This window comes from Melanerpes formicivorus, unplaced genomic scaffold (assembly GCF_026170545.1).
Source record: "Melanerpes formicivorus ecotype bairdi unplaced genomic scaffold, bMelFor1.0.p_v2 SCAF_17, whole genome shotgun sequence".
Lineage (NCBI taxonomy): Eukaryota > Metazoa > Chordata > Aves > Piciformes > Picidae > Melanerpes > Melanerpes formicivorus.
Genome location: NW_027142369.1, coordinates 12,725,808 through 12,749,484, shown reverse-complemented (window position 1 = coordinate 12,749,484; position 23,677 = coordinate 12,725,808). Strand labels below are relative to the sequence as shown.

General features: G+C 42.2%; 1 protein-coding gene across 5 annotated transcripts in view; it reads left to right on the top strand.

The window, feature by feature from the left end:
- Positions 1–11,453, top strand: part of KIAA0586 (KIAA0586 ortholog) — an 80,065-nt gene extending 68,612 nt beyond the window's left edge. For 3 of the 5 annotated variants that reach the window (XM_068148976.1, XM_068148975.1, XM_068148979.1), the window contains exon 31: positions 10,897–11,453. In XM_068148976.1, coding sequence (XP_068005077.1) covers positions 10,897–11,042 — 146 coding nt within the window. In that variant the 3' untranslated portion in view covers positions 11,043–11,453. The remainder of the gene's footprint in view (positions 1–10,896) is intronic. The other 2 variants (XM_068148977.1, XM_068148980.1) reach the window with 2 other exon arrangements.
- Positions 11,454–23,677: the final 12,224 nt, after the last annotated feature.

The window sequence follows — 23,677 nt, the reverse complement described above, 5'->3', positions numbered from 1 at the left end:
TTGCAGTGCAGATTTCCCTGTATTTTGTCTAGGAGTATTTAAACCCAGAGAACTGATAAATTATTTTCGTTCAGGCTGCTTACAAGCTGTATTAATCATGTTTGTGGCCCTTGATGAACTGAGTGCAAACCAGTTTTGGCACCAGCAGCTTGAAATGGAAAGATTGAATGTCCAAGGGCTGCAATGCTTTCTCAAATAAGTTGGCAGTAGATAATAGAAGGAGTTGTCACCATCAGTTAACACAGCCAGCATGCAAATTTTCAACCTGTGTGTGCACAACTTCAGAAGTAAAGAACATCTGCCCAGATGAGACCCGAATACAAAGGAGTATGTGCAGCATTTCACAGGGCACTGCTCCAAGAATTGTGCAGAGCTGCTCCTGGGTTGCTAACAACAGTTGTTGGTTTCACTGTGGCTGCTGGGGAGCCATTGGCCAGTAATGAAATCTTGAAGAAGCAGAGTTGCTGGGAGTAGTCTGCTGTGCTTTCCCACTTTCTATAGTGGTTAGCAGAGATGGAGGTGTGTGTGGTATTAAAATGAGTAGCAGTGTGCCTAAGAGAGAGTTAAAAAGGTGGTGTGGTGTGCTGAATATGTAGCATAGTTGTGGAGCAGTGGATTTTTGCAGTTCATTTGTCTACTGATTTAGAGCTCAGATTCACCCATGTATTGCAAAGGGATTTTGTTTTTACTTTTTCCCATGTAACAAGCCAAGGTTCTTGGATTCTTTTATTGTTGTTGTTTTGTTTTAACAAGGAGGAATGCTTATCTCTATTGCATAAAATTTAAACATTTCCAATTTTGATGAACTTTAAAATAGCACAGGAGAAAAGCATATATTTAATCTCAGACCTCTTCAAGTCTTTAGTTCCAGGCATTAAATTGTACAGGCCGTGTTACTTGTCATCACACTGGGTACTCATTTCAGGACAAGGTTTAGATGGTTTTGGCAAAATAGAGCCTGGACACCAAAATAATGGCTGTCTTCCAGCAGATCTTCCAGTAAAGACATGTAATATTTTCCTTATTTTAACATATGCTTACTTATGTAGATTACAACAGTATCCTTTTAGAGCTAAGAGACAAAGTGTTAATTCCTAATACACTCTTCAAAGTTGGTATCAAGAAATGGCAAGACATTTAGTGATCATCTTCTGCTGTTTAACAAATGACTGGAAATGAGGTCTTTTAGAAGTTTTAAACTAAAAGAGGGTAGATTTATGCTAGGGAAGGAAGACTTTTTTTACGCTGAAGTTGATAAAGCACTGACACAGGTTGCTCAGAGAGGTGATCAAAGTTGTATCACTGGAATCATTCAAAGCCAAAATGGGTGAGGCTCTGAGCAGCATGATGTAGCTGGAGAGGCCCCTGCTCCCTTCAGGGGTGTTGGACTAGATGACCTTTAAAGGTCCCTTCCAACCCAAACCATTCTATGATTCTACAGTGCTGTTTGTCAGCATATGTGCTAAAAACATGAGTAGAGATGTCCCAATGTTTATTAGAAGGTACCCACTGCAAAATGCTAAGTATGCAGGGGTAGTTTTGTTCTGCCTTGTTTTGTTGTTTGGGGTTTTGTTTTTTTGTTTGGGGATTTTGTTGTGGTTTTGGTTGGTTGGTTTGGTGTTTTTTTGGTTTTGTTTGGTTGGGGTTTGTTTGATTGGTTTGGTTTTGCTTTGTTTTGTTTTTTCCTGGGGAGAACATTCATAATCTCCTTTTTAAAAGATGTAGTTACCAAAATTGAGTAATTGTGCTGTAGGTATAAGCATTTTAATATGTCAGATCTTTGTAATGGTAGTACAGTAATAGAAATCTTGGCAAACTTTTCCCATATGGAGAATCCCATGACTTTTTAAACTGAAAATCATCAGAACAAATTCATAGTTATGTGAATATTTAACTATTCAAAATGGAGAAATACAGCTTGATGTCATCTAGAAAAACACTCTTTATTTGAGCAGCTGTTTTATATGTGAGTATATCTTGTTTGATTTTTTAGTATAGGAATGCTTTTAGTGACTTCAATATATGTGAAGAGCAACCTGCGATGAGAAAATTCTGCCCTGAAGCACTGCCTGAAGAGCTGTGTGGTACAGAAAGGTTTTGATGGTTTTCCTGATACCCACCCCCTAGCCTTCATTTAAGTCTGGGTGCTGCAATGGCTGGAGGGGATGTAACCTCCTTGACCAGGAAAATCTTTCTGTCTGTTGGAAGGAGAGCTGATCAAGGTTTCCCATGACGCTTTAAAGTGACTTCTTACACTGAAAGTTGTCGTCGTACATTCCTAACAATTTTTATGGTAGCCCTGTAGCTGAGGAGTTACTAGGACTGGATGGTGTGTAATGCCTAGGAAGCATGTGCAGCACAAGCGTTTCTGCAGATGATGTTCTCACTCTTGACACACAACATACTGAACCTGTCTGATAAGTAGAGATTGTCATAGGTGCATCCCAAGTGAAAGAGACAACCACATACCAGGATAAGAGCAGCATGTTGGAGTAACTGTGGTAATTTAACTACCTGGGCCAAGTTGATCTGAAGGCAGGAGACTCAAGAGTAACCCAGTATGTGCCCTAGGTGGTACACTAACTTACAAAAGAACATCATTTGCTTCGGGGATCCCCTCACTGGGACACCCATCTTCATTCCAAGTATGAACTGGAAAGATCATAATAAAATCACAAAATATCTTAGGGTGGAAGAGACCTTAGAGATCATCTACTTCAATCTCCCTGCCATGGGCAGGAATGCCTCTCAACTAGACTTGGTTGCTCAAGGTCTCATCTAACCCGTTCATGAACATCTCCAGGGAGGACTATCCACAGCCTCTTTGGGCAGTCTGCTCCAGAGTCTCACCACCTTCTTACTGAAGAACTTCTTCCTAAGATCTAGTCTAAACCTATTCTCCCTCAGCTTAAAACCATTCTCCTTTGTCCTATCGCTAGACACTGTTAGGAAAAGTTCCTCTCCAGCCTTTCTGCAGGTTCTCTTCAGGTATTAGAAGGCAGCTATAAGGTCCCCCTGGAGTCTTCTCATCCCTGGGCTGAACAACCTTAGCTCCCTTATCCTATCCTCATAGCAGAGGTGCTCCTGCTCTGGGATCATCTTTGTGGCCCTCCTCTGGACTTGCTCTGGCAGTTCCATGTTCTTCTTACCATGGGGACACTAGAACTGGATGCAGTATTCAAGGTGAGGTCTCACAAGAGCAAGATGTTCGTTTTCAAACCCACTGCAACCCTAATTTATGATGTAACATCACTGGATTTGTTCATTTGACTTTAATTACTCTTGTAAATTATTTTGTAATTATTTAAGAATAAAAGCAGGTCATGTAAGTCTTTGGAATTAAAAAGGTACTTTGATTGATTTTTCACTTGCCACTCCCCATGTAGGCTATGAATGCCATTATGTCTAGCACTGTGGTATGATGTAGATAAGCTGAAGGCAGTATTGCTGCAATTAATATTGTTAAGATACAAGGTCTCTGTGGAGACAGCCCTACTGCTAGGATTGCAGTGAATGATTCTGTATCCTGAGGGAAATCTGAATAACTTTATCTAAGAATTGAATGTGAAATCCCACTATCGATCATTTGAGTTGTTGGTGGTTTAGGGTTTTTTTTCTGCTTTGTTTTGCTTCAGATGCTGACATTAAAATGTATTTGGGATTCCCAGACATGAAAGTGTGGAAATACAGGCAGCACACTTGTAAAATTACCTTCCTGTCCACTTGCCTGTTAGGTTTTGCAGAAAATGAGAAGAAGATTGGCATGTAGGTGACACTTAGTTTTCACTGAACAAATGAAATATTAATTACACAATTAGATATGCATTTTTTTTAGTTATCACTTGTCAGATTCTCCTGATTCCACCAGCTGTTTACCTAGGTTGTCTCCTGTGGATTTAGAGATTACTCCTCCCCCCAGCCCTTGCCCAAGATACACATTTCATGGTGGTTTTCAAAGACTCTGAACTGGTAATAGACCAACTCCTTCTCCTTTTTGACTTTGAAATAAAGCTGCTGCTTCAAGGTTTACCACAGACCCCTCATCTCAGTCCTCCCCAAGAAAATGGCTGCAGTCAAGCAACAGCAGTGCTCAGAAGTTAAGAAGAGACCATTTCTTCCTAGCCAAATTGCACATCCAAAAATCACAGGCATCTGTATGGAAAAGTCATGCTGACTTTTCATATTCCTTCTTAATAATTACTGTAGTTATTTGGAAAGATCGTTGCATGTATTTTGGAAGTGATTTGCTGGGAAACAACAGGAGGAATTGTGGCCAGGGAACAAACTTGTTAAGCAGTGAGATATTCTACAGAGGAGAATATGCCAGCTCTAAAGGAGCAGAGTAGATTTTCGGCACCAAAAGGAAATATTTATTTAGTAAACTCCGCAATCTCATTCCTAGATGTTTTTGGAGCTGCTTTCTGTCTGCCCTTCCCTACCAGTCTCTGGGTTAGGATTCTGAAAAATCTGGTTCTAGTTTATTTTATGTATTTTTAGGGGTTTTTTGTTGTGTTTCGTGTTGTGATTGGTGGGAATCTAGCATGTTTTGGAAAACCACTGAACCTTGAACTCGGGCTTGAGAGGAGGAAAAATAATTTTCAAGTATTCTGCTTTGAAAAACTTGTTAGCTGCTTAGCCTGTGTCCCACCCTTGTCTACTGATACAGGGCTTTATTTTCTTTTCAGAAATACATTCAAGTTTAAACAGACAAACAAAGAAGGGCGTGTGTGTGGATGCATGTTTATTTTCTGTGTGCTTGTATGCAGAGTTTCTGTAAGTACATTACACCATAGGAAGGTGGGATTTGCCAAGTTTAGGTCAAAACTTGAACTGAACTCATATTATATAGTTCTCTGTCTCTGCTGGTGTCTGTGGCCCACTTATGGAGGTTTATGAGTTGGCTGAAGCCTTTGAGAATGAAACTGTGTTTTTTCAGCTCAAGCAGTAGACTCATGCTTTTAAATCCAGACATTTTTGGCTCAAGTCCTACCTATGTCAGTCCATTTCTGTAAAACAACTGAAGTGTTTTAATTGTAAATCTATCCCTTTCATGTAACTCAGCCCTAGAAATTTGGCCTAAGTCTGCCTAGAGCCTTTTTTTTTTGTCATTAAACCAGCTAAGATGGGGGCAGTCTGTTTTTGATTTCCAAAACCAGACCTGCATGCATTTGCAGAGCATCTTGTTCTTGCTTTCTGTATTTCTGTCTGAGTGGAAGGTGGTTTCTGACCTGCAGCTGGGGACCCTGTGCTTAGCAAACCATTTACACAATGAGAAGAGCCTTTGCCCTAAAATACACATGTGCATGAGCATTTTTGCTTCATTTCTGGCAGAGCAGAGCGAGAACACCTTCACAATAACATAAATATGCATCTGGATTCAAGGTGGTCAGGGCTGGAAAAATGGAGGAGCTTTCATTTCTAATGAGTGGAGAATACCAAACAATTGGATTCTTTGAGAAACTGTTGTTGGTCCTGCTTATTCCTGAGAATGTTGCATTCTTTACCATCTCGAGGCCATGTCACAAGTTCTTTCCCATTTCAGCTCTCAACTGTATAAGCTATTAAATTCCAGAAGCATTAAATTACATAGCAAAGACATGTGGTATAGCTAGACATGAGTCTGACCTGGAAATACTGTATATAATTATAAGATAGTAATATGACTGACATTGCAGTGTACTTGCTCTTTCCAGTGTAGCCTTCAGAATTGCTGCACATCGAAATGTGAATGTTTCTCATCAGTAAATGTTGGCCCAGCAAGTCTGAAATAATTTTGATTTTGCCCAAACTGTTGCTTCTTGGGTTGCTATACTTGGCAACTTGCCTGTACAACCATGTATGAAAATGAGTGAATTCCTCTTTGGTACCATATAGATATCCACGGAGACATAGATTACACACATATTGGCACAAATATTTATCTCACATCTTTACTCACAGGTAAGAGGAGTAGATAAAGTTTCTTCTGATAGTGGTTCTGTTACCTTTGAGCTTTTGTTATTCTACTGTACAGTAATTACTGTAAAGAATTTCTGACAAGCCTGTTTCCCTGCTAATGATCTTTGTAATTAAATCTCAGATTTTGAATTTTTTTTGGTAGAGAAAAAGCAAAATGAGGGCAGGACACAGAAAAAAAAGGCAATGTCATTGAAGATTTTTAAGATACTAAGTTACAGATTTGCAGGTGCTGTGCTATCCCCAGTGCTGTGAACACTTGAGATAATGCCATCTGGAGGAAGTTATTTGTTGGGACAGGACAGTCTTTTAAACTTTGAAGTCAGTAATAAACAAAGTGAAGCAGCTGGAATCTGGCAGAAGAAGAAACAAGCCGTTCATATTGTCCCATGCTATTAAAGGAATGAGAGAAGTGCACTGGAGTTGTTTTCATGTATGCTGGGAAGTTTATTCTTGCTCCAGAATTTAGCTGCTTCAGTTAGAGAGTAGAGGGAGATTTGCTGGCAGGTGATGGTTGCTTTTAAATTTTTGCAAGTAGTATGTAGGTAATCTGAAACAATAACCTGGGTCCTGATCCTTCAAATCTCTCCCTGTGTATTGTCTTGCAGATAACTCTTTTCACTTGCAAGCTCCTTTCACTGTCTTACCTCAGGATAAATTAAAAATGGAAGTTTTATTTAATGTGAGAACACCAACTTGAAGGAGTTAAAGCACACAGGTTTTATTTGGCTTAAAAGCCAGACTTGTTTAGACTTTTTATTTTGCCAAATAGAAAAAAAATTAAAGGAAGATTTAAACATTTTTCTTTGTTCTTATTGCTGCCATATGGTATTAGGAACCAAACCTCCTTTGGTGTGTTTAATTCCTTTTCCATTTGATGCATACTCACGATACACTTGTACATCACACACTCGTACATCACACACTCTGTGCAGCAGCACCTCTTGGAAGAAAACTCCCTTCACAGGTCACTGGATGGTTGACACACCATTCCATTTTATGTTTCTGTTAAACAGAGATCTAGAAATTTAGTACTGCACATGAATTTGTTATAGATTGCCAAGAACAGGAAAAATGTCTAATCTGAGATTCGACCTTTCCCTTCAGTGGGTCACCAAGATGTTTTCAGTCACTGTCAAGTTTCTACCAGTCAAAGACCCTGACACATATTCCGAGTGTCAGTTTTCACAGTTTATATGAACATATTCTGTTAGACAGTGACGATGAATTTGGAGAACTAGAGGTCACCTCAGGTTGCATGTTTCATTTATTGGATTTTAACAAGGAAAAGTTTTATAAATACATCTAAGTACATGATTACAAAATTGTTCTGAGTGCTTCCAGAGCCTCTAAAGAGATGGGTAAAAAAGCCGAGGAACATTACCTGCCTTCCTGCCCTGCACTCCTTTGTACATGGAGGAATTTTCCATTCCATTTTTATATCAAATTAGAAGCATGACTGCAATTTGCATATTTGTGGTGGTGAAGAGCTAATGGGTAAGAGGAAATAATTTTGGCATTGGTGATGAGCTGTTCTCTAATGGGGGGAAGAAATAAAATGGAGTATCATGTTGTTAAAGAAGGAGCTGGCCAGGGATGAGTGTAACAAAAGGCAGATAAATAAATCAGTAAATATGTATACCTAAACCCATGTATGTCGGCTGGATTACAAGCAGTTAAACCTGTGTATTTGTATTTATGGATTTATTCACATGCCCATCCCTCTATGTATATATGAATGCATTTCATGCACTGTGCATGCAGGCGGCTAGATCTAAGCAAGAGGTGATATCAATAAAGCACACATGAGAGTAACTTAGTAGTTGTGCCTTTAGGCCACTGTTGAGTTTCCAGACTTTCTCTTCTGGACAGTTGCAGCCATAGAGCAGCCTATCCCATGTAGCTGAGCTAGGATATCCATAGGTGTTTTTTTATAGTTGAAATGCTATAAATCCAGAGTTTTGTATTTTCTGTGTGCAGATTTCTGGGAATAAAAGAAGCTAAATGTTTACTTTTCCTATGTTTCAGCTTCTCTTCTCAGGACCTGGTAACTTTTCTGTTGAGCAAGTAGATGGAATTATTAATTTAATTTTTCTGTCCTTTTAACATTTTATAACTATCATAAAACTGAACTACAATACGTCTGTAAAATACATTAGAGTGTGTGTTAGGGAGAACGTGGGCTAATATGATCCTTTCTTTCAGCACCCCAGGATCAAATACTTGGGAAGCTACTAGAGAGCTTTGGGATAAGGGAATATTTCCCCCCTCCGCTCTCCATTTTTTCCTTCTTTTTTTTTTTTAACAAACCTGAAATCAGCTATTGAAACAGTGACATCATGGAATGTGACATGACTGTGGAAATTATTAACAAAGGAAAGCTTTGAAAGCATCCAACTACATGGAGTGTTGGAGGTTTGCTTTAGTATCTCAGATGATTTACAGACTTTCCTTGGGCATTACACATTCATGTCTTTACTCTGTGTCAGCTTCATGTCTAACCAAATAAACTCTTGGATTTTCTTCAGTTCTCCTTCTGAATAACCTATTTTTATCACGCAAACATGGCTACAGACCAAGCTCATGGAAGTACTTCTGGAAAAACAAAGCACATATGTTGCTTGCACATCTTTGTGGTGTTACCATAAATGTGCTTTTGAGTAATGTTCAGAAAATGTGGGAGTTCTCATGGCTTCTTGCTGCTCACGCATTAGGTTTGCTCAGGCCCATGCCAACCCAAATGCTGGCAGCTGTGCTTTGTAGAGGGATTTGGGTTGGGGGTGATGAAAGCTGTCCAGCTAGTGAGGATAGTTGAGTGAAACTATGAACATTGTTGTTTGCAAAGTGTGTAAGCAGCTGTGGCAAGCAGGTGACATGTTGATTCCCTGGGGTCACCAAAAATGCTCTTGTGCTCTTGCTACCTCTCTTTAGTGCTGTGCCTTCCTGAGGGGAAGAAGTCTTGGCTGGCACAGGTTGCTCCATGTCCTGCTTTTAATGTCTTTGGCCTCATTTGTGTTTGACGTTCTAGGCAGTTGGCTGCTGTTCTAGCATGAAAAACAGCAGATTAAATTTTATTTTAGCACTGGGTTTTTGTTGTTTTAATTAGCCATTTGAAGTGTGCTTTGCTACAAGTCAGATGAAAGCAGGTTAGTACTAGAGTGACATAGTAGATAATTAACTGGGGTGAAAGAAAGCCTAACTTCATGCTTTTATTGGGAAAATAGTGTTTTAATTACCTCATCTATCACAGAGGAAGGGAGAATTGTTACAGCTTATTGGAATAAATGCAAACTCCAAGAGAGCCTTTGCTGTTGTACATAGACTCATACATGTCTCTTATGCTTGTAGCTGCTACCCTGAAAATAAATATCCCAGAGACAACAAAAATCTCAAAATGCAGTTTCTGTACCTTTGTAAATGTACTGTTCATCCCATGTCATTTCTCCCAGCCTCATTCTGTGTCTGTAGCCTTATTCATGTTTTCCTTCCCCTGCTCCATGAGTTGATTCATCTAGTCTCCTTTCTCTGGCTACATACAGTAACTGGCCCATGACCTTCTCCCTTCCCATCTCTGGTGTATGGCTACAGGTTAATTTCCACCCCTCCCCTGGTTCTCCATCAGGAGGACTTTTCAGTGCTGCAGCGATCTTTTACAGCTGCTTAGCAACTGGTGGTGTTGGAAGCTCTGTGGGATGTATCTCCTTCCCTTGCAGGGGCTGCTGGCACAGTGGCAGTCAGGCTGTGCAGGTGCTTTTCTCTCTTTGAGGATGTCCCACCTTTTGCAGGGTCAGCTCACAAGAATGGGAAGTGGCAAAGTGCCAGCTTGGGCTTTCTGGAAGATGAATGTGACTTGTCAAGTCCTGCATGCCACATCTTGACCTGCACCTGGGGTGGAATAACCCCAAGCATCAGTACAGGTTAAGGGCTGACCTGCTGGAAAGCAGCTCAGCAGAGAAAGACCTGGCAGTTCTAGTGGACAAGTTCACTGTGAGCCAGCATTGGGCCCTCATGGCCAAGAAGGCCACAGGTGCAGTGCAATGCAATGCAATGGAGTGCATTAAAAAGGGTGTGGCAGCAGAACAAGCGAGGTTCTCCTCCCGGTCTCCTCTGCCTTGGTGTCCAGTTCTGGGCTCCCAGATTCAAGAGACGTAAGGAACTACTGGGGAGAGTCCAAGGGAAGGCCACAAAGATGATTAGGGGACTAGAACATCTCTTACAATGAGAGGCTCAAAGAACCCCTGCTGTGATTCTGTGATCTCCAGTGGAGAGACTGTGTAGATTTTCTCTGGCATTTGTCAGAGGATACAGGAAGGGAGATGAACCACAAAGGAGTAGCAAGAAGGATTCTCAATGAGTCAGGGAAATGGATATCAGATAGGACGAGTTAAAACAACTAATTTGTGTTTTGGGCAGCTGAACCATTGATGAATTGTTTTTCTCTGTAGGACTTGTAGCCAATAGGCTCAACTTGGGTTGCTTTGCTTTTTGTGATCCTATGTAGGAATGTGATCTTCAACAGCCTGAAGGTTTTCTAAGGTTGTGATACAAACATACACACAGATATAGATGGAATTCAGAAATACTCTTGGTATCTAGGAGAAAATTTGTGTGTAAGACACTAGTATACATATTTGAAATTATTCTGGGTCTACTGGAGATTATATATGTATGGGCCTGCTTGTGTGTGTGTGTGGTGTATCTGTGTATAAATACAAACCCAGTCTTGATCTGCACAGAAATTAATCCCTTTGTCACCTGTTAAAGAGAACTCTGATGGCTACTGCAGCATTGAAGACAGTGAACAATAAAGGTGTCTGTGTCTTTGTATTTCCATGGAGAGATGCAGTACAAAGATGATTTCCATTTACTTGCTTGTTTTAGACAGCAAATAATGTGCTTTTTTTATTCTGACTTTTTGTGTTTTTCTTGGCTTTTATTTAGGAGAAGCTGCTGCCCCACATTTAAATTCAGGTGTTTCTGCAGCAAAGGTGTCAGTGAAGCTGCCTTCCATGGACACAGATAACCAAACACAGAGTGTGAGTAGTGTACACAGCACTTCAGATTCTTCAGGGACAGACACATTTTAAAGCTTATGGCTTTTTATGACAGTTGCTGCCTGAAGATTTTGTCATTGGCACATTTGTCTGACTAAGTGTGACAGTCTGGGTGTTTCAGCAAATTGCCAGTCTTTCAGGGCTGTTTATTTTCTACTGGTTTTTCTAATAATTTTGTTATGATTATGAATTGAGACAATTATTCTGTTTCTGAATATGTCAAATATGTTAAAGCCAATAAAATGCAATTCTTTCACAATTGTTTTAAGTCAATAAAGGCCATTTAAATATTTGTGGTATGTACAGGTAAATGTGGAGGTGATTGGTATTACAGTCCACAGCAAAAGTCTGTCTCACTGATTGAAAAAAATGCTTGGCTCAGTATAATGTCAGGACTGTCAAAATGTTGTGCCAAAGGGAAATATTTTTGAAACCAAAGTCTGCAAGAAAATTGTGTTTCTAGGTATCTTCAGAGCTTGTCCATTCTTTGAAGACTGCTATCACAAGACAGCAATTCAAAATTGTATGCAAAAGAGACCATTAGAGTTTGCATTGACTTAGGAGCAATTATTTCCTTTTCAGAATTGCAAGAATTTTTCAACATTTTGATGTTTCCTCCCTTAAATATTTTTTCACACCTTGAAAGATGTCTGAGTGAGACATTGTGTGGGTAAGGTTATTTGTGTACATGTTCTGTGTCCAGTTCTGGACCCTTCAGTTTAAGAAGGACATCGAAGCACTTGAACGTGTCCAGAGAAGGGCAACAAGGCTGGTGAGAGGCCTTGAGCACAAGCCCTATGAGGAGAGGCTGAGGGAGCTGGGATTGTTTAGCCTGGAGAAGAGGAGGCTCAGGGGCGACCTCATTGCCCTCTACAACTACCTGAAAGGTGGTTGTAGCCAGGAAAGGATTGGTCTCTTCTCTCTAGCAACCAGCACCAGAACAAGGGGACAAGGTCTCAAGCTGCACCAGGGGAGGTTTAGACTTGAGGTGAGGAGAAAGTTCTTCACTGAGCGAGTTGTTTGTCATTGGAATGTGCTGCCCAGGGAGGTGGTGGAGTCACTGTCCCTGGAGGTGTTCAAGAGGAGATTGGATGTGGCACTTGGTGCCATGGTCTAGTCATGGGGTCTGTGTTGATAGGTTGGACTCGATGATCCTCGAGGTCTCTTCCAACCTTAGTTATACTGTGATACTGTAATGCAAGTGTCTCCTCCTTTGTGAGATGGAGCTAGTTGCTGCAGTCTCAGCCTTTCAGAAGCTCAATAATATCAAATCACCCTTGCAAGGACTGCTCAATTTTTTATTATCTCAGTGTGGTGGTTTGGCTCTGGCCTGGAGGCCAGATACCCACCAAGCCGCTCTATCACTCTCCCTCTTAAGTGAACAGGGGAAGAAGGGAAAGAAAATATAACAGAAGCCGGGGATAAGATAGGAGCAATTTAATCACACTAATAAGCAAACAGCAAATAGACCGCGCGGAAGCAAAGAAAGCAGAGAGAGAGATGTTAGTCTCTACTTCCCATCAGCAGGACGGTGGTCGGTCTCAGGAAGCAGGGCTCTCTAAGCTTGGTGGTTCCTTGGGAGGATAAACGCCATGGACGAATACCCCAAACTTCCTTCTTTCACGTCCTTCTTATATCTGAGCTGACGTCATATGGTATGGAATACCTCTTTGGCCAGTCTGAGTCAGCTGGCTCAGTTGTGTCCCCTCCCAAGATCCTACCCATCCCTCAATGTACTCCTGGGGCAGGGAAAGGTTGAAAGGACACAGCTCGGATACCGAATTCAGCTGTAGCCAAAACACTGCTGTGTTATCAACTACTGCTGCAAAAAAAACCCACAGCACTAGAACGATGCTGTGAGGAGAATTAACTCCACCTCAGTTCAACCCAATACACTCAGTCAGAGCAACATGGTCAACCAGCAGTGTCTGGGGAAGAAAGTAGGTAGGATCATCTGGCCAAAGCAGCATCCCAGCAAAATAAAAAAGAGTAATTCAGCCATGTTCCAGAAGGAAAACCAGGAAAGCAGCATTTCTCTGACAGGGCAAACACAGCTTTTGCTCTGTTCCTAATCCAGTCTGAGATTTTCTTGAGATCTCTGTGGGAAGGAGAAGATACTGTGCCACTTCCAAAGACCCAAAGCATCAAGGTATCTCTCAAAAGCTAGGAAAAAATACTTCTTTTTGATTGATTTGTACCTTGTTGTGACACCAGAGCATGAAACTTTATCTGTATAGCTTCACCACTTCTCTTAATGAGAAGCACTTTGTTGTGGCAGATACTCATAACTGTGAGCTGTTCCAATTTCTCTAGTTTTATGGAGCCTGCACTGATTTCACCTCTCTGTAGTAGAGAAAGATTGGAAGTTTCTCTTGGGTTTATTTTGGTCTTATTGAGAACAGGGTTCTGTTGATTTGCTGCAGAATTTGCAAGAGTAAATGGAAAAAGAGAGATCTTCAAACATTCAGGGTTGGTAATTTCCAGAGCACTTAACTTAAAAGGGAGTCTCTTTAGCATGTGACGGAGCTGATTTCATGTCTGTCTCAACAGATGTGCAAATAGTGGATCTACCTGAAGTGTGGCAGGCTTCATGCAGAATGCAACATCACTTTAAACCAGGAAAAGCTATAGAATATATTTGGTTGGAAGAGACCTTCAAGATCATCAAGTCCAACCTTTGACCCAGCACTGCAAGGTCAATGCAAATGAGACAGCGTTACTAGGAGCTGTTTTTCAGCATTTGGTACCATAAATCAATGTTCTCCAGTGGTAAAGCTGCTTCTAGATGTTCTTACACCATGATAAACCACCAGGAGCAGAGGAGAGTATCTGTGAGTTTATGCTGATGCTGCTGTCTGTGGAGCTGAGCTGTGTATCAGATTACTGAAACAATGAGTGCTTTAAAAGCCAGCAGCCTTTCTTGGGAAGGTGGAGATATTTGTTCTTTTACCCTGCAGCAGGTTGCTACAACAAGGCATCAAGTGGTTGCACTAAAACAACTGAGAGGATAAAATGCAGTGGGAAGAGCAAGAGCTTCTTAAACCAGCTTTCCTGCAAGAGAAAATCTTCATGACACTATACTCCAAGCACTCTCTCAATCTGCTAGGTTTTTTAGGATGCTAATATATAATTTAGGTCCCTTTGTTGCAGTGTAAATAGTAACTGAGCTGTACTGTTCTTGCACACAGAACTGTAGGCCTGGATCAGGACTGCACTTTGCTAAACAAAGAACTAATCAAATTGAGAACATGCAGGCAGCTGACAAACTAGGGACAAAACAGGAGACCGAGAGAAACACAGGCAAAAAGAGTGTACAGGAAAGGATGAGACAGCTTTGGCTGATGGGAGAGGAGTTGTCTTATCATACCAGGAAAATAACAATGTCAGGTTTTACTGTGAGCATCTCACATTTTGCCCTAATTCTCTTATTTTTCTCTTGGGTACAAATGCATTTAAGTCAAAGATCTTGTCAGTGATTGACTGAATCCTGAAGACATGAGCTGTGTTTTCAGGAAAGTATGTCAGATAATGCCCAGTGAAGACCATTTTCAATCAGTTTTGAAAATTCCCCCTAGATTTATGTTCTTTCTCAACTCAGCATGACTGATTCATCTTTTTGGAAGCTTCTGTGTTCCTGGCAGTGTGCTTCAAAGATCTGCTGCTGGTGACGATTATGCTGTGGTGGTGCGATCTGCTAACTGTTCCTCCCCACCGCAACATCTCCTATTCACATTAGAAGAGAATTTTGGAGTAAAGAAAGCTTTTCCTTGCTTTTCCTTCATCAAAGGATCTCTAAAATGAAGTATCCTACCACATAAATATAAGGGGACCTCTGTAAATCTGGCACCTTGTGAATAGATTGTATTACAATCCTAGAGGAAGCTAAAGGCTGTGGAGTGTGTATTGGTTTTAATCAGGGTCTCCAATTTTCCTTTGCAATGGGGAAAAAAATATTATTATCTTCTAGAAATGTATCCATTTCTTACTTTTGGATTCAGTCTTGCGTTTCAGATTGCTGTAAATAGTCTTCCGGAGTTAGAAACGGTAAGCACGTGTTCTGTGAACACAGCCAAGCCGTGATAAGGAATTCTTCTGCCTATGTCTCCCAAGTTCCATTTTGTTTCTACAGCTTTTATGATTGAAAATGCACATTTCTCATGGGCACTCACAGAACTGAAACAGTGTGATTTGCAAGCTCGCTAAATGGATTTCTTCCAAGGAAGTCATTGGGGTATGTCATCAAAGCTGAACAGCATCAAATACGATTCCATCCAGGGAAAGTATTAAACCCCCAGCTCTATATAGCTGTATTTTTCAGTTAATTCTCAGCGGCAGAGAGGTGGGGGGCTGAGGGGGTGTTACAGCTTTCAGGACTGTAGCGTGGAAACCAAACCCCTGGCTTTACTTTTTGGTTCAGCCGAATTCCTGGTAAAGCTTGCTTGTGTCTTACGTTAGGAGAGCACTGGAATGAGGTTATTTATTCACGGATTGGACTTGGATAGTGCAAACCCAAATGTCAGAAGTGTTTACATTTGCAGAGAATCTTTTTGTGACTTTGATAAGTAAAATCTGGCAGTTTGGAAGTGAGGTGCTGAAAATCCTGGGTTTTTTTTTCCTTCTCTCCCTGAAGGGAAAAGGGAGATGCTTTGTGGTGAGGGTGGCAGCAACACAGAGAATTCGTGGATCTACAGGGACATCATGCAGTTCCTGGCACAGTGTTTTGGAACAGGACCCCAGCCATAAGCTGGTAGGTCATTTTGTCTGACCCAGTGTCACCCTTCCCTGGTTCAGATGTGATACCTTGGCTTTCAGAATTAGAAATGGAAAATTTTATGTGCATGCTTATTCTTACCTGAATTGTGGGAAATTGGAATAAGTGGATTTTCTCTTATTCCTCTTCACCTTTGTAGCTCAGAGATGGAAGCTGTCAACATTAGCTGCTAAAAACATCTGCTAACCTTCCAAGATGCTTTACAAATCACTACAGGATAAGGTTTCTCTCCTGAGTGGGTAAAGATGTACGTGCCAACCTCCTCCCTGTGAATAAAGGACTCAGATGTTTAAAATTGCACATGTGCAAAAATTTGCTGCATCCCAGTCTGAAATGTACCCATTTAAGAGCTGGAACCCTGCAGCTGTTTAACAGCTTGCTGTTAGCACTCAGCACAAGAGTTTTAAGACAAAAAAGGAGGAAGATTGCATCCTATGGAATTAATATGACATGAGAAGTTCCTCCTTTTTGTCAGTGTCCGACAGTGTCTTGTGTGGGGGACTGGAAGCTATTGTATGAGCATTGTGGTATTTGTACTGTGGCAGGTGTGTGCCTGTGGAGCTCTCTTTATTTTCTCCCCTTCTCCTGCTGCACTCCTCATTTAGATATATATCTGTCTTAAGTTGTCTCTAAAATGTTGTTACGATTGTGTGTTGATGCCTCCTCCAACCTTTTAGGATGTGGATGTGATTTTGCTTCCTTGATCCTGCATGTGTGGACAGATCGTGTATCCATTTCTTGATGTTGTGGTGTCCTTAAGGGAGGGAACTGCAACAGAAGCTTTAACCAGAAATCATATAAACAAACAAAAAAACAACCAAACAATCCCAAGGAAAAAATATCAAAATCTCACTGCAGTGGTGTGGCCATAATAATGGCCTGGGTCCTGCCCCTCTGATGGCAATACTACAGACCTATAATCCTGTGTCTGTGTCTAGAGCTTTTGTTGTATTTTGGGTAGAAGATGAACCCCTGTTTTGTTTTCATCCTGTGCCCTGTGAGGTGACTGCAGAAGTGGACTCATAGGGCTTATTTTTATTCCTTATGCATTGCTTTATATTTTGGTTAGAAACCAGAATGGAAGAGAAAAGTCAAATCAGAAGTGGAGTCAGAAGCCTGTGAAATGCTTTGTTCATGGAGGAAGTTACTCCCTGATGTTTCCAGTCCAGGAAAGGCCATTTTGGCAAGAGGTGCTTTTTCACCCTTCTTCTGGAGCTTGCTTGGGGCAAAGAAAAATTGTTGTTCTGATCAGACTTCACCCCAAAGACCTGCAGGTCATCCATGCTTATGGGTCTGCACTCATGTTGTTGAGTTTCTTGACAGGATACATGAAGACCCTGAGATGGCTTGAACCGAAAGGTAGTTGCAGGAGTGCCCAGCCCTGTAATCTAGTTTTGTCTCAAATTAGCTGCAGGCAGAGCCCCCTGTGCAGGGACATGCTGTGATCCTCTCAATGGGGTCATTCCTGGCTCTGCCATCTCAGCACACTGATCTCTTACTGTCAGCTGAAAAATTCTCCCTGGGTTGGTGCCTGCTCCTTAATATACATGCAGTTGTACTTACCCCACAGTCTATTATCATCTGGACAACCAATTGTTTGATCACCATGTAAAAATCTTGCCACTGAAATGATTACTTAGTTTATTTTTAATAGGTTCTGGGAGATGCTTATTGCAGTGACTGGGGATTTTGCTGGGTGAGTGGCATCCTGTCATTTTTTTCTCCCCCTTCTTTTTATTCTGACAGTCTTGGAAATTGTGCTCTTCCTGTGTGATGTGCCCTTGGAGAAGGGCATTCAGCATCCTGCATCTGTCACATAAATACCATCTTCCCTCCCCTGCTGCAGAGTCACAGCTCCTTCCCTGATGTGTTTCCTTAATCAGCACCTATGGCAAAGCAGTGGGCACCGAGCCACAGATCAAACGTGGCACTTGCTGTGAAACTCAGCATCTGCTTAAATAGCACTTAGCTCTGGTGACGCCCTTCTGGTGATGCCTTTAATGCGGCTTTCTAGGCAGCATGGTGCCAGGTGCTGTGGAGTGAGGGATTCCTCTGGTCCATAAGCTTTGCAGCTCAAGACTGAGAAGGATTTCCCATTCTGTGCTTGGGCTGCTCTGTCATTCCCTCTTTTGATGCCAAACTTTGAACAGCTGATTGTGGTTTGCTTTGTTTTGTTCCCCCAGATCAATTAGCTAAAGTCATCCTTGCAAGTAGCTGCTTTTTAAAAGCAGTCACACTCTTGCCACCTCCAGTTTCAGTGAGGATGTCGCTCAGGGCAGGGGATGGCTATAGTTTTGTTTAGGTTCTCACAGACCTTTATAAGCACAATAGTCCTGCTAAAACCAGGACAGTGCAGAGGGACAAGACGGGGGGCACCTCATGCTTGTATCCACAGTTTTGCGTCTGCTTGTTGTACTATTTGAAACGTGAACATCTTTATTTTCTCTGCACTGGGCTAATAAAGAAGTGCAAATAACTGCTCATCCCTGCCTACCTGGACTACTTAATTGCTTCATTCTCACAACCCACATTCAATCAGAAAATTGAAGCCTTGAACTTTATTCCAGGATCTTGAGGAAATCTCCCATCTTCCTGCCCCTTCCCAGCCTCTGTCATCTGTGAGAACAAACCCTATTTTTCCCTGCTTGATGCAGTCTGAATTTCCTCGGGGATTATCTAAACAGAGCCCACGTGATCCATTTCTCTCAACCCCTCTACAAATGGGAAAACATAAATCATGGCTCCCTACAAATAAACACAACTGGCAAGATGTTATTCTTCTCTGCCTGAAGTAACACCAGCTCTTTGCTCTGCCGCCTCCTGGAAGCACGTCTGCTCAGAGAACTTACAACTATTACAATGTATGCACAATGTTCTTCTGCCACTTCTTGCAAGCTATACTGGGAGTCCTACACCAAAAACACTGAAAGAAACATGGCCAAGTGAATTCCTCTTACTGTTCTCAGTTCTCTTCTTCATCCTGACTTTGGAATCAGAAAGCACTCCTACTTGTAAGGAAAGGAATGGCCATCTAAGAAAGGGAAAGTCCTGGCTGTGAAATACTTTCACATCTTAGTTTTCAGACTTGTGACTTTCAAGCATTGTGTTACAGATGGGGAGTTGTTGGGACATCATTGGTTCTGAAAATACTGTTTTTATGCTGCAGAAAGGGTAAATTCTTGCTGTAACGAAAACAACTCTGAGCTGAACACTTTAAAATGCTACAAAAACTGGAAATGTTTTTGCAGTTAAACCTCGTCTGGAGTTCATTTAAAATAATCATGTTTACATGGAGATGAATTAGTGCACTGAGCTCTGCCAATGCCTCACTGTAGTTAAAAGTACACAGCCAAGAATTATAACCCTAGTAATGCAGTCCCTGAGTGCTGCACTCCCAGGTATTTGCAAGAACCCAGAGGCAAAAAGGCCAGTCTGAGGGGAGGGAGCCAAAATAATTTTAATTAGTGATCAACCTTGTAGGAATATTCCAGGGGAATAAGTGCAGGGTCCATGCTTTGCCTTTCAGTACAAAACAACTAGTTCTGTGTATGCAAAAGGTAAATCTATACAGAGGTCCTACTGCTGTGTCTCAGCTGTGGATGGGATTCAGTTTGGTGGGCAATGAAGATGTCCCCATCTCTGCTAGCCCTCTGCACCTCCTTATGATTTTTTGAACAGGCTCTCTAGGATGCAAGTCATCCCTGCTCTTGGAGACCTCTCCAAGGTGGCTTGGAGATGCCTCCAAGGTAAGGTGGCTCTTTTCCTTCAGCAGCCCTGCATAGCAGGGATCAGGGCAGGGTAGAGATGGACCCACCACAAGGGTCATTTCTTAATAGTACTGCTGGCCTGAAAGCCTCCAAGTGAGCAGGCTTCATCTTCTAACCCTCTTTTGAGGAGTGTTGACTGCTAAACGTGTATTTGGAGTTAGTAGTGACCTGGGTGAGTCCCTGCAAACATTTCACTGTTCCGCTCCTGCCCTTCAGTTCAACTACTCCTATTTTAAGGACTATCTATCTACTTAAGAGTGAAATATTCTTAGGAAAAGTTTCACACGTGATGCACATGTACAATACCTGGCATGTCTCTGTTGTGTGGTCCTCCCAGGAGCCTGAGAAAGCATTTCTCTCACTAAAATTGTGAGTGGCAGGATTACTTCCTTGCTAAGGTCTGTGAACAATTGCAGAGAGCAATGCTTTTTGGTTTTGCTTTGATAGTCAAAAATGCAGTTGCCTTGAGTGTTGGCTGATATGAGAAGGAGCTTTATTTCAGGCAGCCTCAGGCAGTTAACTGAAGCTTGTGGATCTTGCAAGCCCTCTTCTGACCCTCAGCTTGTCTCCTATCTCCGTCTGCTGCAACTGAGGTGTTACCGGAGATGCTGTTCCTGCCTGGGCTCTCAGCCTGCTCCTGGAGATGCTCTTCCTGCTCAGCCTGGTCCTGCCAGCCTAAACCTGCCCTTGCCAGGCTGCATGTCAGCAGGGACACGTGGCCTGGCAGCTGCTCCATGCTGGAAACTTAGTGGTCACCCTCTTCCTTGTTACTGCATCCTTTGCTGGCCAGGAAATGTCAGTTATGGGTCTGCCAGATTGGGCTTTGCTCAACCACCTACATCTCTCAGGGCAAGCACCTCAAAGAGAAAAAGAGACACAGGGAAAAAAAAAGAGAGATGACAATAAGCAGGGTTACAAATCATAGCAAAGAAGGTGCAAAGCAGACAGGGACAAGTGGAGGATGTGTGTTAGCTCTGTGCTGGGTGCACACTCATTTTGTTCTGTATTTGTGTAATCATGAGATCAATTTCTCCAAGTGTGATGAGGCTGTAGGTGTCTTGATGAGATCAAAGGGAGATAATTTCATTACTGCAGCCTGCAATTATTGTTTTTTTTTGGTGGGTATTGTTGCTGCTTAATGTAGGGGATCAAATTCTCAACTGGTACCAATCTGCCCATAGCTCCATTGACTTTTAGGGCACTACAGCCATTTACCACATCTTGTGATTTACTGGGTCTGTGTTAGCACCCTGTGTGGAAAGTTTTCAAGCTGTTGCCTGCTGATGACTAGACTCTCATCCATGGGTACATGGCTCTCAGATGGGTGTTTGCAATCTTCTCCAGAGCATCTTCCATTACAAATTTAGTAATTGGACTGCCTTGTATTCCACCAAAAATTTCACATGTCGACAGTAAGTAGTCCATACTCCAAAAGCTATGGATGCCACTGTCTGTAAACACTCCTCACAATTGTTAGCTTTTACTTTGTGTAAATAAAGATTCTCATTGCCCTTCTTTTTTTTTTTTTGGGTGTATGTGTCATTTGTGGAGCTGGAGAAGCTCTGTAACAGCAGCTTTGCCCAGAGATTTTTTTTCTCCAGGTAACAGCAGCTGATCCAGGACATGCTGCCATTTTAATGAACTGTAAATGTAGAGCATCTTTGCATTTGTGGAAGCAGTGTCAGTCACAGGTTACTTCTCATTTCTTTCTTTCTTGCTTTTTTTTTTTTTTTGTTTTAAAAGGGAACAAGTAGCCAACCATTAGGTTCCTTTCAGTGGTGACAGGCTAATTGTTTCAAAATGAGGACATGAAATACGTTGAGAGCTGTGATGCAGGATCACCAGGAACATCTGTTCCCAAAGAACGCCATGCAGGAACATCACTTCTAAACAGAGATAAGCCAGTTCGAACAGGATATGAGGGAACCTTGCAAAGCTGAGAAAATTGCTGTCACGACAGCTGTAAAACCAAAAACCTCTTGGAAATGCAGCCAGGGAATGCTGCTCTTAAACAGAAGCAGAGAAAAACTGATCTGGGTTCCAGGCAGAGCGTGGGGAAGCATGGTCCTCTTGCAAAGCCATTACTGGCTTTAAAATGTTCCTGTCTGCAAGAGCATTTTGTAGGCTGTAAGATGGCTTAGAAGGTCAGTTCTCACAAGAGGTAATTAACTGGAAATTCAGCTTGTTTTCAGCAAATGTGAGACAGTTGTCACAGATTTGATTTTTCCTGTGCTGTGAGCATTTGCTGGTGGCCACCACCAGAAACACAACACAGAACTGGATGAATGCAGGACAGCTGTTCTGCTTCATCTGTTATTTTTACAGCTATTTCTGTACCTTCCTAAGGTGTCTGTTATTTGCAGAGCTATTTCCGTATCTTGCTAAGGTGTCTTTGTTAGGGAAAAGGTTGGTTTGGAGTTGTTTTTTTAGAAACTGTTTGAGGTAATGGGAATTTTTGGCTGTGATACTTTTGCCTGGCGAATGAAACAGCTGAAGAAAGCAGCGCTCCGAAATTGGATAGTTTAAGGGGTGCAAAGCTGAGCTCTTAAACAAGGGATGAAAAAGACTGAAGGTAACACATACACTTCTGATGCGGCCAGAGTACACGATCAAATGCTGACTTTCCGTGACTTTGTCCCTGAACTGTTTGGGCTGCTGCTGCTGCTAGTAAAGCTGACATAGTATCCAACACAAAATGGAAAATTTTAACGTTCAAAGATTTCAAGCAACTTGAAAGAAGCTCTGAAAGGGGTAGGACTGAGGACAAGCTTAGAAACGTGAAAGTATTTTGGATTACTGTGCCAAAGCTTCAGTTTCACAAGATATTTAAAACACATGCCTACATTCATGCACGTGAATACTTGTACTGGCTTCAATGAGCCCCTTCTCTTGGGTAAATTAGGCATAGGCTCAGATGTCTCACTGAATGAGAAATGTAGAAGAACTCCGTGTACTTCCTCCTCAGAGCCCAAATAGTGACAACTCTGAGTAAATCCCAGTTGAGTACATAAAGCAGATGAGAGCAAAAACCACTGTGATAAATCCTCTACCAGTTCTTAAATCTTGCTGATCTTTAATCTGATAAATCTTCCTCTGTCAGACAAAGGGCTGGGTATAGTATTTCAGCTCTCAGCCCGCATGCTGGTATGCGTGGATGTATTACGTGCTGTGTCTGAGGGCAGTGAGCCTAGGCAGAAATTAGGAATTTGGGTTGTTCAGTAAGAAACAGCTTTTGAGCTGTCTTTCATTAAGTTTATTATTTAACAGAGAGCTTCCTTGCTCAGCCAGGAAACACTTGTGTGGAGGTGCTGTTGCTGCAAAGCGAGTTTACGCAAGGATTCCTGATGCTTGCAATGGAGATGAAATAAAATAGTTTCTCCTGCTGCTCCCTGTCCTCTGCTGCTGTCCCAGCCAAGAGATTTGCTCCAGATGACAGTGGCAGGTGGCAGCTGTCTGTGCTGGGGGGACAAGGAGGGAGATGCATTCTGTTTCTTGAGCACCCTTCACTGGTGATGTCCAGAGGATGCATGTGCCGAAGCCTCACCACTGTTCACTCCAGCCAAGCTGAGAAATAGCTGCAAAAGGACTCCTGCTCCTGTCTCCCTGATAGCATCATCTGGCCCTTCCCTTCATCCTTCAGGCATCACGAGAGGTTATAGGGAATGACTGAAAATCCCTAGATTTGTGCTTTGTCAGAGCACGGAGCAAACCATCCTATTTCCTGCCCAATGCAGGAAATGCTCCCAGTTGCTCCCCAGACTGTGTGGAACCATGCGGCTGTATATTACCCTGCACAGCAGGGCTGGCATCCAGCCTGGCTCCATGCCCCACTGGGAATATCCTTCTCCATTTGAAAACAACTTTTTAAAACATTATTTTAATGTTCAGAGCTCCTGATCAAAGGTATTGGAGACGTGATGGATCAGGCCGACGGCACAGCTCCCGGAATAGCTGGCAGCATCCCGGTGAAGAGGTACAGTGGCTCCGGGAGCTGATGGCTATCTGGGGATGATGCCAGCTCTCGGCTGGGGTGTGGCACAGAGTTTCCAAAAGAAAGAGGGTTGAAAAGCGAAGCTGCTCTATTGAGCACAGCCAGGAGAAGCCAAGGACAAGCAGGAAGCTGCCAGCAC